Source organism: Coturnix japonica, chromosome 3 (assembly GCF_054131305.1).
Source record: "Coturnix japonica strain WE chromosome 3, WE-NBRP24, whole genome shotgun sequence".
Classification (NCBI taxonomy): Eukaryota; Metazoa; Chordata; class Aves; order Galliformes; family Phasianidae; genus Coturnix; species Coturnix japonica.
Window position 1 is genome coordinate 90,986,866 of NC_140665.1, and position 14,900 is coordinate 91,001,765.

General features: G+C 40.1%; 2 protein-coding genes across 12 annotated transcripts in view; one reads left to right on the plus strand and one right to left on the minus strand.

Moving 5' to 3' along the window:
* ASAP2 (ArfGAP with SH3 domain, ankyrin repeat and PH domain 2) overlaps nucleotides 1-10,552 on the plus strand; it is a 77,644-nt gene extending 67,092 nt beyond the window's left edge. For 3 of the 4 annotated variants that reach the window (XM_085543945.1, XM_015859396.3, XM_085543946.1), the window contains 6 exons: nucleotides 752-913; nucleotides 1,820-1,988; nucleotides 3,611-3,678; nucleotides 4,230-4,339; nucleotides 7,571-7,693; nucleotides 7,932-10,552. In XM_085543945.1, coding sequence (XP_085400071.1) covers nucleotides 752-913; nucleotides 1,820-1,988; nucleotides 3,611-3,678; nucleotides 4,230-4,339; nucleotides 7,571-7,693; nucleotides 7,932-8,006 — 707 coding nt within the window. In that variant the 3' untranslated portion in view covers nucleotides 8,007-10,552. The remainder of the gene's footprint in view (nucleotides 1-751; nucleotides 914-1,819; nucleotides 1,989-3,610; nucleotides 3,679-4,229; nucleotides 4,340-7,570; nucleotides 7,694-7,931) is intronic. The other variant, XM_015859399.3, reaches the window with a different exon arrangement.
* A 182-nt stretch (nucleotides 10,553-10,734) lies between these two features.
* On the minus strand, nucleotides 10,735-14,882 carry ITGB1BP1 (integrin subunit beta 1 binding protein 1). Of its 8 annotated transcripts, none has more exons than XR_014944922.1 (7): nucleotides 14,846-14,882; nucleotides 14,425-14,525; nucleotides 13,735-13,813; nucleotides 13,167-13,303; nucleotides 12,750-12,814; nucleotides 11,730-11,879; nucleotides 10,735-11,135 (listed from the first exon to the last, which is right to left on the minus strand). XR_014944922.1 is itself a non-coding variant. In XM_015859405.2 (7 exons), exons 2-7 carry the CDS (start codon nucleotides 14,494-14,496, stop codon nucleotides 11,064-11,066), a joined length of 603 nt encoding a protein of 200 aa, XP_015714891.1. In that variant the 5' UTR covers nucleotides 14,497-14,525; nucleotides 14,846-14,882; the 3' UTR covers nucleotides 10,735-11,063. The 8 variants fall into 8 exon arrangements, 4 of the variants coding, with proteins under 4 accessions (XP_015714891.1, XP_015714892.1, XP_015714893.1 ...); XR_014944920.1 differs by having other exon boundaries at nucleotides 12,750-12,838; XR_014944923.1 differs by having other exon boundaries at nucleotides 14,731-14,867.
* Nucleotides 14,883-14,900: the final 18 nt, after the last annotated feature.

The window sequence follows — 14,900 nt, forward strand, 5'->3', positions numbered from 1 at the left end:
TTTATCCTCTTAGCTTTAAGCTGTTCTTCAAGTCTTCTGAGCCTTTTATGCTTTTCCTTGCAACCTGATATTTATTCATGCCTTACTCTATTTTGTTTTTTCTTAACATGATGTTCATGCTCTGCAAAGGGAAAAAATGGCATGAAAAATGCAAAATATTGGCCTTATGATGAAAACCATTAGTGTGCATTTTACAAATGGGGAGGCAGCTCTTTGCTGTGGAATCATTTAGGAGGCTCTGAAAAAGCAGAACTGTGTAACCAATTCTAGTTTCATGCATAGCTATTGTAGCTTCTTGTTCGGGTCAAATTCAGTTTTATGTCAATTCCAAATCAAAACTGATGTTTCACAATGAGTCAGCAAAATCGGCTAATATTAAGAATGAGGTCCTTTTTGTTTGGCATACCTGAGATGATTACAGCTATCAGCCACGGAATGAAGAAGGTAGAGAGACATGTCTTCTCTCTTCTTGTTAAGATATTTCTGCTTTTCAGGTGTTTATATACTTTAAAGAAATACCCAGGAACAAATTTTAGGGTAAAGAGTTAGTAAGACTTCAGCCAGAAACTTGTATGTATTTCTTTAGAGCAGATTCTGATTTCTGCTCTGGTGTTCCTGCAGGATGGCAGCAGTTCTAATTTGGTGAACACAGTGTATAGCTGCACTACTTTGAAAAGCACAGGTGTCAACACTAACGCTTTGTGCTTAGGGTGAGCAAAAATAATAATACAGTATTTTCCTCTCTTTTTAGTTCAGCCTTCAGTTCTTGGCAGTGGTATTCAGACAATTTCTTCATCTAATACAATGTGGAAGACAAATTCTTTAGGAGTGGAAAGTATAAGCAGGCAGAGATCTTCATCTGATCCACCAGCTATTCATCCCCCTGTGCCGCCATTGCGTGTAACATCTACAAGTATGTTTCCACTTTCCCCTGTTTTCCCTTCTGCTGTATCTAATCATAGTTGGCTTATTTTTCCATTTTTCACAACTCATGCTTCCTCTTTTGGTGACTGTAGCTTTGGCCTATCGTTCCCATCCAGTGACTTCGTATGAGCTGTCTTCTCTGACGTTCCAGTGAGGACCGTATGGTGTATTGCAAGGTCAACAGTACCTTACTAAGAGCTAAAGAGCTTTCCACTTGTATGCGTAGCTTTAATGATGCATTTCTCGTTGGTGACTTGTAAAGATGTGTTTCATGTAAGCCTTGGGCTCCAGACTTCCACCTCTCCACCACTGTGCTCAATTCTTGCAGAACGTAGGAATGCAAAGAGATGTTTTGGTGCATCGCCAACTGCTGTTGTGGTGGTTTCAAGAATTCAGTAGAAATTTTAATTGCTTACTAAACCTAATGTGAAGTTTCTTTGACCAAATGTTGTTATAACAGGTTTTTAAAAGAAGTTCCTCTGAACAGAATGTCTCAGATGTTCACTCAGCTATTTTTCCATAAAACAAAAACCAAAGGTCTTGACTGAGCGAACAGAATTCAGTTAAATATAATCATATTCTTGAAAATATTAGATCAGAATGACTTTGTTAAGAAACAAGAACTTTCTGTTTATACTTTAATGCTTTGTTGAATGGAAGTACTTGTGAGCTCTCTGGTCTTGAGTAGGTGAAACTAAAGGTAAGCCACATTGCAGAGAGGTCTTTCTTCCAATGGAAGGATTGCTGTATGTTTAAATTGTTGATTACAAGTAGTAAAGTATTTTTCTGTGTTAGGGATAAATCCTGTAACAGGAAAACCTATGGATGAGAATCCAAGAGACAAAATGGTAAATAGAAGTCTAATTCCTTTTCACTGTCTAACTTCTTTCTATAGATGTGCTTTCTCCTGCACCACCACCTCCAGTGGCAAAGACAGCCAGCATTATGGAAGCTTTGAACCAGCAATCTAAACAGCAACCAGCTCCTCCACAAACTAAGCCAACCCCGCCACCACTGCCCCCACAACCTCCTAGTAGAGTTTCTCAAAGAAAGCCTATTCCTGGGTAATTGATGCCATTTTAGTATTTAATGCATATATTTCATGATTATTATTAACTTTTCAGTTATGTGGCACGTAACATGAAAGTCTTCTAAAAGGTACACCTACCTTTGCCAGTGATGTGTTCTAAAGTATGTGAATGAATAGAAGACAGATACTAAGGGAGTTACCTTACAAGAATTCTCACAGTAAAAACAGGGTAGACTAGTGATTTAATATCAGGTGACTTGCATAATATCTACAGAATGCTTACCCTTGTTGGAAGTAAGAAGCCACAAAGAATAATCAATTTCTAGTTTTCTTATAGCGAAGAAGAGGTAAGAGGATATTATGTCTGATGATGTCATTTGTTGTTCACATGCTAGTCCTTTGTTCAGTTCCACTCAGTATTTTCTTTCATGGTGGAAGTAGAGAGACCTGGAGTAGAAAATATTTAGATTTGCAGGAAACAAAGTTAGAAGGGACCCATGTCCTGGTGAATGGGATTACTTTTGGAGGAGCCTTGAAAAATGGTAGTAGTCTAGGGAGAGGGAGGATGTTACTTAGTCAGCAACATTTGGTACCGAGGAGTGGTCAGCTACAGAAACAGACTGTGGAGAACAGCAAAATATGGTTAAACAAAAATCCGTTAGAGGAAGAATCTGCAAAGACATAATGAGTCATAAATAAAAGTTAGTCAGAAGACTTAGGAATTAATCCTTCCAATTGTCTTAACGTCAGTGACCCTCATCTGGAGTACTCAATTCAGCATTAGGTGTTAAAGTAAAATAAATACTCCAAGTACTGAAGCTGAAGCCAGGGGAGATCAGTAAGATAAAGAGACATCTAGAAAATACAGCCTATTATGATCAAAGTTTGGAAGAAATGAGAGTCTCTCATCTTTTAAGAGAGGTTGTAGCACAGATACAAGTCTTCAAATACATACAAAGCATTGGATGATGTCATTCCTTTTTACATTTCAGGGGGGCTCTAAAAATAATATTGTGGTTTAAATTTTAGCAAGAATAATTTAGACACTAGGGAAAGCTTTCCAAGAGGAAGCATAGTGGAGTATGTTAACAAATTTTATAGGAATTTTTTGATTCTCTGCCACTGAAAATTTGGCAGAATGTAGCCTGTACAAACCTAGATAGTTACAAGATATAGCAGCATGTGTATATATACATCTATGTGAGATAATATGTAGGGGTGATGCTTTCTGATGAGAGATAAACAACCTTTGACCTTCATTTCTACCCCTCTGGTTGTATATGACATACAAGTAACGTAACATAAGTAAAAGGGCGAAGCAGCTTGAAGTTTGCTGTAATGTACAGACAATATATAATTATATATATTAAAAAGCAATGGTATGAACTCCAGAACTTAAGAAAATCTGCTCTATACAAACTGCAGAAATTGAACCTAAAATTATTCTTCTACCTTACATTTGTAGCTGAAGTGCAACTAATCATCGGCTTACTCAAAAATAAGGAAGAAAAGTAATATTTTAAAATAAAAATACCAGTCACTAAAATATACTGATGATATCACAAGAACTTTATAATATGAAAAATCGCTTGGATTCTTGTGGTTGGTGTTCCTGTTTGTTCCTTAAATGGAAGGATTTCTTACTTTTTTGAACAGGTCTGAGAAGTCATCTGGCTTAAGTAACAAGGGGCAGACTAGAGGACTTGGAGCTCTACAACAAACTGGTAACTATGGTTTAGCGATTTATTTTGCTGCATTTAGCTGTTATTATTTACAGTGTAATGGGGACAGTTATTTCATTTACTTTGTGCATTTACACAGTCAGTACCAGCATTCTTGTTTATTTTCTTGACTGTGTAGGCCTCCATGCTTAAAGCTTTTCTCCATGAATTGAGCAATAATTGAGCTACTGTTTTAAAGCATTGCAATAAAATATTGAAGGTTTTCATGGATTCTGTGGTGATATTAGTGGAATTTCTCCCACCCAATATCCTTTTCCTCTCTCTGTTTTCTGTTTATTGGTTGTTACTGTGATATCAACACAGCAAGTACTTGCTAATAATTATCTGCCATCTTTGTTAGAAGTCTCCTGTGAAGGGCAGATCTTGATGAAGATGGCCTTAATTAGGCAAGGAAAATTCTAGAAGCCTGCAGTTTGTAATGAATGTGTGGAGAAATGAGAAAACTGGTTCTGGTCTCATCTGTGTCATAGGCTTTTTTTCTTTTGTAACATATCTGTGATATTAAAATGTGATTGTTTTACTTACCTTATCAGCAGGAGAATCTTCTTCTGTATGTGACATTCCAGTAACACAGACTGGTTCTACAGCAAATACATTGGCACAGATCCAGCCACCAGCACCAATGCCAAGGAAATCCCAAATAGTAAGTAGACAGTCTGGATTTGGACTTTGTTAAATTTTCCACACACTATCAAACACACTCCTGTGATTAGTAATCTGTCCTGCTAGAAAGAAAGTGTGTGAGCCATCAATAATACAAATCCTCTGTTCAGTGTGTGACTTCTGGTAGATACTCATGAAAACCTTGCTTCTCTTGCATTTCCTAAGTGATTGCAAGTGGTCTTTAATTAAAAAGACCAACAGAAAACAAGGGCAAACCAAAGACAGAGCTTGGATTCTTTGGTTGTGTCTGAATGTAACCCACACCATGTGTAGAATTTATGGGTTACTGAAGGTAGATGAGCTTGACAAGTTTACAGTAGGTCATTTGTAAGTCATTTATAACTTGATTCTTAAACTTCAGTAAAGTGATAAGGGCGGTTTTTTGCTTTCTTTTATAATGGAAATAAATATAATGGATTATCTGAGTACATCAAATGACTTCAGACTAGATTGGTCAGAGCCAAGCTCAAAAGGAGAGAAATTGGATGAATTGGTTATCGTTACAACTCTTTGTCATGCTGAATATAGACAAATGGCGGGATAGAGATCCCATGCTCTTGAGGTGCTCTTTGTGACAAGGCCTGGGCTGTTTTATACTTCAGATTCTGTATAGCAACATAATTAATGGGTAAATAATAGCCTGAGAGGTGGGAGATGCGCTGTTTCTGTCTCCAGAACTGTGTTATTAAGAGGATATAATAAAATATCTTCCTTTCTTCGGTTCTCTGTCACTCCATTCATTTTTCCTTATCCATGTCCATTGAAATAGTAACTCTCCAGGACAGACTTCATTGTGTTCATGTGCATAGTCTTGCGCATTTGTTTGGTGCTCCTAAAACTCCTATGAGCTTTTGTCATCAGATAATATGAAAAAAGCCGCAGAGACATCTGGAGTTCATCTTGCATTAGTTGGTATTGTAAAATCTTCTGTTTTCTTGCCTCTCCCACTCTTGGTTAACCAAGTTACCGTCTGCCTTGCATCAAAATAACTTTCATGGTTTAGACCACAATTTAATGGTCTGGTTAGTGAGAAGTGGAATAGCTATCCCTTTTGCTTATATGCACTGAGGGAATTGCCATTTCTGTAAAGCAGTTGAACCCTGATCCCAATTTCTTTGGTGTGTTTTGGGATTCAGGTGTGAGCACTGGATGCATCCGTTCAGCCCAGCTGATAATTCTGAAACAGCTCCCTACCTGGCTTTCTGTATAGATTAAGGTCATAGTAGTTCTGTATCTTGTTCTCTCCTTTTCTGTTTCACAGGACAAACTGTTTTACTTCTGTGTGAAAGGGCTGTCCTGGTTGGTTTTTAGAAACAGTCTGTCTCTGCTCAATGGATAATATTAGTTGCATGTAATGAGGAACATGTCTGACTCCAAGTAACTCCAGGGCATCAGTAGGCTGAATTTTTTGTGACTGAAAAACTCAGCTGCATATTTCTCTTCTGTCCTAGGACAAAGAAGTAAGGGAAACCTGGCTCAGGGTGTATGCTAGTTAAGGTGCTTTAGCTAAATCAATCTAGCTAAAGCATCTTAGCTGAGATTTAGTCAAAGGCCCCCTCAGCTAAGGAGCTTTAGCTAGATCAGTCTAGCTAAAGCACTTGACTAAATTGCTCCCTTTAGCCTTATACTCCAGTATTTTTTGCTATGTCTGCCAGAGAATACAGAAGCCAGCTGAGATTTAGGAAATGATTGCAGAAGTACTCCTTGAGTAAAGGAAAAAAGGTCTGGTTATACATATGTATGCAGCCAGTGGCTTGTCTCCTATATGATGCATTTGCCCAATAGCCTTTTTTTCATTTAGAAAGTTCCCGATGCAGCATTTTTGTCAATGTATACTTGAAATTCTTGATAACGTTGTAGGCATTTGGAATATTTTCCTGAAAGATCCTAGTTTCCTGGTAATGGGGGTTTATTTTAATTCCTTTGACATTTAAAGAATAAGAAATGCTTGGAAATGCAACCCTATGAAGTTAGTAATTATGTCACTGTTGTACTGATGTGAAGCTCTTCCCCCTTGACAAAGTTGGTTGTGGTTCAAACTGTAACTTGGCTGAGGTGGAGCAAAATCACTGTGATGCAATGCAGGGCTGCATCTCCCTGGGGTATGCCCACAAAGAGAGCCTAAGGATGTGTCTCATCTGGCCAGGACATGGTTTGTACCATAAAGCGAGTGGATGCTTGTGGATGACGTCTTTTCTCCCAAGCTTCCTGTTCCATGGCTGACCCAAGCAGAGACTGGGACAAGTTTCTGGGGCACTCCAGGATGGTGGTGAGACTTGCTTTTCCTTGCCCCATCTGGAGCCTCTGTCCCTAACATGCACTGCATTAACAGCTCTCTGTTGACCTGAATGGCTGTGGCATTTTAAGGTAGAAAGAAAAGACTTTTGGTGACTGAGGCAGGAGAAACTGGAGGAAAGGGTAGATTCATGGTAGAAAGCTTATGCTGTGCCTCCTGATCCTGCACCTCCCCACTCCTTGCATGGAGATCACTATGAACATAGCATTAGTGTTCATCTGCAACAGGAACTGAAAGCAAATTCAGCAGCTGTAGATTGCGCAGGATTAGAACAAGCCAAGTTGCACAGAGAGAGGCCTGAGATTAGGGAGGTGGATACTGTGATGCTAAGGCAAAACAATTTCAACATGGTTTCAAACAAAACGTGACTAGGATGGGAATCCCATTGCAATACTGAAGTATTGAAACTCTAACAAACAGTAGTGTGAACTTGCCTATTGGAAAACCACTGCAGTGTCTTGCAGCCTTCAGCACTACAAAGAGCCTGAAGATATCTTGGAAAGTTTATAGATTAGAAGAGTTTAGTAAATTAAAAAGGGGCATATTGGTAGGTGACTCAGGCCTCTTTCTGATTATGTTGTTGCACTCATGGTGTAGTGCTTGATTGACCATCACATCTTTGGAGTAAAGTCCTGCTTGCTGCAGTGATTTATAGCTCTGAAGGCTGGCTTGGGTGAGCCAGAATGGAAGATTATAAAGGGAAAGTTGGCCCACATTGATGACCTAGAGGTTCTGAAAGGCTTTGGATGCTGCCAATTTCAGACTGAACCATGAGCACCCAGAGTAAAAGATGTAGCTGAACTCTAACCTATGAAAAATAACAGTACCGTTTCTGCTGCATTCTTTAGATCAATTCTAAGTCTGCTTTGATTCCTCCATGCTTTTTATTTACATTTACTTATTTTTACATTTCAGTCAAAAACTAAACCCAAAAGAGTGAAAGCAATTTACAACTGTGTAGCTGATAACCCAGATGAGCTGACTTTTTCAGAAGGAGATATCATTGTAGTTGATGGCGAAGAAGATCAGGAGTGGTGGGTGAGTATTTTGTATGTCCTGCCAGCATACTTTAAAAGAAATATATGAATAGCTGAATAACAAATGCATCCCGTTGGTCTGAGTTTTCTTACGATGTTTCTTTGTCTTTGGCAAAAGTAGAAAAAAAGATGGAGGAAGAGACTCGTCATACTTTAGTCAAGAAAGTGACTTGTGCTCGTTTTGATGATACTGTGATTCCTTTTTGAGATTAACTTGAAAAATGTCTGACCTCTTGCAGATTGGTCATATTGATGGAGATCCAAGTCGGAAAGGAGCTTTCCCTGTATCATTTGTGCACTTTATTGTTGACTAAATTGCTACTGATAAGTGGAGACATTTCTCATTACCAGCGGTCACAGAGATAAGTTTTGCTCTATTTCATTTCATCTACCTATCTGCAGACACCTTGCCAGAACACTGCCCAAGTCCTAGGTACTGTAGCTTACTTTTTTATTACCATTGTTCTGATTTTGGGACTTTTAGAACTTTTTTCTATGTGAAAACTTCTCATGATCAGTTTACACTTAAAAAAAAACAAACATAAAAAACACACAAAAAAAACTCTTCCTGTATTTTTTTAAGGTGAACTGAAAAGCTTTAACAATCAAAATCCATGTATGTGAACGTCACAACATAAAGAATGTTGTTTTTAAACCACTCACTGTAATTTTATTCTCCCTTTTTAACCTGACAATACCACGCTTCAGTGTTGCTTCCCCAATCAAGGAAATTGTGTGCATCTGTAACAGGGCAGTGAATGTATCCAGTTCTCAGTACTGTTTGAAGTATTTGGAACCAAAACATACCAGCTGCTGCATAGTTCTAAAGTGAACTCGTTCAGCATTTTGCCATAGTGGCTGTCATCCGGGATGGTGTCTTTGGCCGGGTAAAAGTGAAAAAGTATTTCAGTTTACCACAGGAGAAACTTCTTTCTTTCAGAATGGATGTAGATATTTGCTTCAAGTTATCTGAAATCTGTGTTAGTCGTTGAACTTTCTAGGTCTGATTTTGTGAGCTTGAGACTTTTTATTTTTCTAGGCTGCACGCGTGTGGAACCTGTTTTTCGAATGTTCTTTGTGTATGTTACATCCATTTTGGTCATTTAATGTGACTACTGCTGGTTAACTAAACTGTGGCAATATTACTGAGTTACTGCATTAACTCAAGGATAATGAAAACTGCACTTCCTGAAATGTACTTAACCATGATGATGGATTGCAGAACATTTCTTACACGTGTATCATTATAGTGGTTAGGCTTTTTGTTTGTTTGTTTGTTTTGAGTTTCTTAACGTGCTCACACGGAACGTATTTGGTGGAAGACTTAGAGAACTGTCCTTGGTTCTTAAGGTCTCGGACACCTCACGAGTGCAGTTCGTTACGTTCTATTTGATACAAATCTGTGTGCCACTACCTTGCAAACAGCAATAGTTTGCTAACTCACTCTGTATTTATATAATATACCCACGTATATGGTAGCTACACTGTTGTTACATTTGTTTTACTCATTTGTGAACAAAGGTTAGGCTATTGATCATTCCGTTGGTTGATGGTAAAGCACCAAAACAAACTGGGTGTCGTTTTGGTGTTGGTATATTCTGGGATTGGACCAGTGGCTGCTTTTATGCTACAGAAACAACTGGTGGCATATGGAAAGAAAAGCCCACGTCTGGGTCACGTTGGCTGTGGTCACGTTTTGTGAATGTTCTCTCTATGTTTATCAGGAGAACTTCACATTTCTGATAAGTGGTGTTGAAATTCAGCCATTTCACATGTAACAGAATGGAAAATAAGCCGCTGCATGTACTTATCTGGAGAAGAATCTCATATCACAAAGTGCTGGGAGAGCAACACTGATCTCACCTTCTATTGCTTTTCCTGAATGGTACAGTTGGTCAATAGCCTCTCAAACGTGTGGGTACAGCCGAGGAGACACATAACTTCCATTTTCTTGACGCTGTTGCTGCAGTTTAAATGGGGAACAAACTGGAATGTTTCAAGATATTTTTGTTGCAAGTTGAAGCAAATTAGTCTGTATTTTCAAAGTTCCCAGTAAAATGATAGAGTAATAGTTTAGCACTACAGTTCTATTCACTTACTGAATTTCAGTTTGCAACACTATTTTGTATGTTTCTATCCCTGATAGAGTCTAGAGAGTAAATGGGCATATTATTTTGCACAGATCTCCTATTGTACAGTATTTTTAACACAGAATCTTATAGTGTACAACTCATAAAGTTTAAACGATGATGCAAATTTTCCTTGGGCTCTGCTAGAAGAGGAACACACTTGAAAATTGGTCACAGTCCTGTTCATTATTCACTTGGGAAGCCTTTAGACTACACTGCAATAGCACTAACAGTGCAGACTGTTAAAGTGTCGAGGACCAATTCAGAGCAGCTAAGCAAAATTGATCCCTAGATTTTCAACACTTCAAAGTTTGCTTTTCCTCTGGCAGAGGAAGAAGAAATCCTAGAGCCTGTAGATATCTATTTATAATATAAAATTTAGAATTTTAAGGCCAGAATCTTGGCATATTTCATAGACCTTTTCAAATCCGATCAAAGTAATGATTGAAGAAAAACCTGTTAATAGACTATTAGGTTGCTGTGTTAACTGTTTAAAAAGGAGCAAAGGACACTTAAAAATGCAGCTTAGAATGCTATGAGATGTATAATATTCAATTCAGTGGTTTTTATTTTGTTTAGTTGCAGAGCAACTGTATATATTGTATAACCGAAAATCAACTCTTATTTTCAATGTCCTGGATGCAGTGATTTATAATTAGAGCATGATTAATAAATTTTACTCTTGTTAACCAGTCAAACGTCTGGAAAAATAAAAACTACTTTTAAAATCACTTTGGCTGCTTCTGTGTTGCTTCCACAGTGTCGTTCTGTGTGTGAAATGAGAACTGTGCAGGCAGCACGTCTTCCATTAAATCAGAGGAATGAAGAACGAACTTACAGCCACTTCACTGTCCGGGATATTTTGATATGACATCTACGTTAAGCAGAACTGAGATTTATATTAACAAATCCATTTAAAAAAACAGAAGCAGGTGTCAGCTTTATTTTACATTTCTACAGTATTGACATCAATATACAAAACATGATTTAGGGGAAAAAAAATCCGTGTTAAATAGAAAATTCTGTATTGTTCCGTTAACAACTCTGGTGGAACAGTTTCTTCAAGTCACGTCTGGGGAATGATGAAGTACCACGCACAGCATTGCACGGCTCGGCTCTGCACTGCAAGTCTTGATGGAGTTTGTGAGTGGCTGCAGGCAGCCTGTGGGATCACAGAGCACCAAGTCCTCCTCGCACAAAGGCCTCTTGTACTGCACTGCAGTCACGTGCTGCTGCAGGAAATCAGGACTTCTCCGACATCAAAACTGAATCGAAGGCTGTGGATAACACTTTGCAAATAGCTTGTGCTTGTTCCTGCATTGCATAAAACACACACGTTATTACTTTCTGAGCAACTTCTGAAATCATCAAAACTCGGTTAAAGCAGGCTGGTCTGTATCGTTCATTCAGCAGACATGCGAAATGGAGTAGCACAAGTGAGATTTAATTTGATTTCCGTGGCCTGCAGTGGCCACAAAGAACAAAGAATTCTCCTTCTCTTAAGAGGACATCCCTCCCATTGCCTATAATTATGAATGCATGCCTTATTACCAGAGTTGTTACTCAATCCCTCCCTGCTCTGTTGGATCTTGAGAGGTTTTGTCATGGGAAATACAACTGGAGGATTCTCCTTAGCAGTTATGATAGCATACTTAGATTTGCAGAGCGCTTTTTTCAGGCACACACACTTACTGGCAGTGCTGGGGAATGAACAGATTTGACTCAAGCTGATCAGTCTGAAGGGTTCTTCCCCCTCTCCTCAGTCAGCTCAGATTTTTTTACTCTCTGTAATTAATTGAACAATCCATCTGCTGCCAGGAAGGCTCACGAGGCCCTTGGACTTGAGAATCTCCCTTTACCATCAAAACACTGATAACTAAATAAAAGACCGTAAACATCAGCTCTTACCAAACTACTGCACTGATAAACCCAGAGGCTGCATTCCTCAGAGGTTGCATCTGTTGTCTTCAAAGCCAGTAAACTTTTTCCTGCTCCCAGACCATCATCATAGCAGACCATCCGTACAATTAAATAGAGAGCGTGCCTGTGTAACACATCCTGAAACCATTTGGCAAATACAAGTTACTCTGGAGCAGTGCAACAGCTTTTAAGTAAGTTTTCTGCACATTCAAACTGCCATAAGATCAGTATAATTCAAACATACATAAGAGCATGTATGCAACGTGCAAATACGCACAAAGTCCAAAGCCTAAGCATGCCTTCTATAAGTGCTCCTGTCTTTGATTTCCAGTGGTTGCATCTAAAAGCAGTGCAAACCTTTATCAAAGTATGAAGTCCTACAGTAACCCACGTTCTTACTGAGTTCAGGACAGCAAAAGAGAACCCAAAGAAACTCAGTCTGAGGAACTACACTTCTTCCCACGGCTTAGAAACAAGTGTTTCATTTTCTGAAGGGACCCAAAGGAAACTTTCTGGCTCTCTTCAGAGCATTCAGCTGTTGAGCAATACTATCCACCACTCTCACACTTGAGGCTCTTATAAACAGGCAGCGCTGGGTTGCTGATGGGTCATGACTTTGTAAGGCTGAGTATTTACGGTATCTGGGGCTCTGAGGGCAACCAGAAGGAAACCACATGACTGCAATACAAAGCTATACAAAGGCAACTGGAGGGCCCCGGGGAAGAGACCGGCTCTTTATTTTTAGCAAAACAACTATTTCAAGTGCACTAAAGAACATATAGGAAATAATGCAAACAAATAAATAGGTTCCATCAGTGAAGTAGAATTATGAGGTTCCTTTCCAACCCAAACCATTCTGTGATTCTATAAAGTGATGCTGCTATGGGAGCTTTTTGCTTTTTCTTTTGCTTAAAGCCAGAAGTGACACCTTGGTCACACAGTCACCTGTCAGAGAAATAGAGAAAAAGGCTTTTGAACTCATCAAAAGGTTCATTGGGAATCACTTACATACTGGTCTGATGTTGAAACTTTGATGCCATATTTGGAAACGCCCATTATAAACTCCTCTTCACCTGGAACAAAAGGTAACTTTCCATCTTGCTTTGGAGGGAAACAAACAAAAGCCTTTAGTGCAGACAGGATAATATTAACAATGAAGATACAAAGTAGAAAGCGTTTCTATCAGTACTTCATGGGCTTAGCAACATCACAATCCCTGCATCACAATATCTTACTGTGAGAAATCTGCTATTCCTGTGTTTGTCTGTATGACTGGTGTGTTTTATTTTATTTTAATTAAGCTGCTTTATTCCAGTGTGTCTAAAATGCGTAACAAAAGGTGTCAGATCACAAGAGAACACGAAAGAAACGCACCTAAGCTTAGGATGCTCTAACATTGTTGGTATTCCTTTGTAACGCACTTACCTGGGCGACATCTATGTAATTTATCAAGTCCAATGGCCCCTCGAGATTTTTGCTCTCATTATGTTTCAGTTTTTCAATGGCACCAACGTACTTAACTCTGAATTCTGCACACGTATCAGAATTACTATTGCTCTGTCCTGCAACAAAAGAAAACAAAGCCACCCTGAAGAGCTTGAGAACGTTAATTCCAATTAATGAGTTAGTTCCACTGGGAACCATGAGGAAGCCAATTCTACTTCTCTATAAACATGTCTCAAAGAACCATTTGTTTTAATGGTGATGTGCTGTGATCTGGTGAGCGGGGACATGTAAAGGCTCACCTCCTTACACTGATCTCAGTGCAGATGTCAACTTAGACTCAGACAGCTTCCTTTAAAAGCGATAGTTTTACACTAGATGGAATAACATCACATACCAGAGAAGCCAAGAGATACGTGTATGCTGGTCAGCAGTCTAACAGATCCACTCAATTATGAACAACTGCCATTTTAATCTTTCATTTTCTATTTTTATGTAAGCACGTATGAAGTTGACTCCATACTTATCCACTCAAACTCCAATTACTTACCTGAGCTTTTTGTGGAGTCTGTATCGAGACTTGCCACAGTACTGGACCTGGAAAGCCCCCCAAGGCTGGAGTCTACAGACTAAGAAGAAAATTAACATCATCAGGAAGTTACCATGCATGTATTGGCAGTTCACTTCTAGCTGCCCTGCCTTGACTTCTTAAAATAAGCTGATACTCAAGTCAGTTATTTAAGCTGCACTGCAAGATGGGGTGGAAAAAAAACCAACCAACCACAAAGCAAAAACCCTATGCTTTCCCTGAAGTACCTCTGTGCCTTGCTATAAACCACACTGATAGAGGTCAGCAGTGCACAGAGATGCCAAAAGAAGGTGGAAATAAAGAGAAAATGAACTTTAAGGTTATGTCCAGTCTTTTCTGGTACTGCATCTTAACTTGAAGAAATTGACAACTACGTGCTTGTCACCAACGCCTGCAATAACATCATAATAATAACAGCAGTGCAAGGGAAGTGAAACGGCACCTGATCATCCCAAACCGATCAGAGACATGGACACATGATTTAAAACCAAGTCTCCTTAGAACACAAGGACCTTTCCATGCGTTCACTGTCCTGCACAGCCGAGCACTACACAGAGATCTCAGCCTACCATCAGTGCAAGCGAACACTGAGCTGCGTGCTCAAGGCAGATGAATATTGCCCCATAGGAGCACGCAGCAGAGCTGGCTTACCTTGCTTTTCGTACTGATCTCGCTGCTTTGCGAGCTGCTGCTGCTGTGTCGCTTTTTGCCTTTTCTGAACATGTTTTCATCGTCGGCTGGAGGGAGGCACTCTGTGCAGGAAGGACAGGCACGAAGTTGTCAGCCGAAGGAAAGGAGCTCCGTGAAGTACCACGGAGCGCCACTCAACCCTCCCCTCCCCTCCCCTCCCCTCCCCTCCCTGACCGGAGCAGCCCCGCGGGCGGCAGGAAGAGGCCGCTTGGAGGCCCATCAGGCCGCAGCCACCCGAGCGAGGGCCGGCAGCGCTGCGTACAGCACCTCGCTCCCCAGCGTTCCCCGCTCTGCTCCTCTCCACCCCCCGCTCTCCCTCCACCGCAGCTCCGCAGCCGCCCGGCTCCTCTCCCGGCTCCAGTCCCGCTCCCGTCCCGCTCACCTCGGCCGCCCGGTTCCGCCCCGCCCCGGCGGTGCCTGCGCGCTGCGGCACAACC

Bases quoted from the DNA above. Each gene is read 5' to 3' on its own strand.
- ITGB1BP1 (XM_015859405.2), bottom strand. From the start codon at position 14,496: ATGTTCAGAAAAGGCAAAAAGCGACACAGCAGCAGCAGCTCGCAAAGC. The intron at 12,843-13,166 runs GTAAGTGCGTTA...TTCCCTCCAAAG, and splicing joins ATTACATAGATGTCGCCCAG to CAAGATGGAAAGTTACCTTT. The intron at 11,136-11,729 runs GTAAGAGCTGAT...TATGCAATGCAG, and splicing joins TTTATCAGTGCAGTAGTTTG to GAACAAGCACAAGCTATTTG.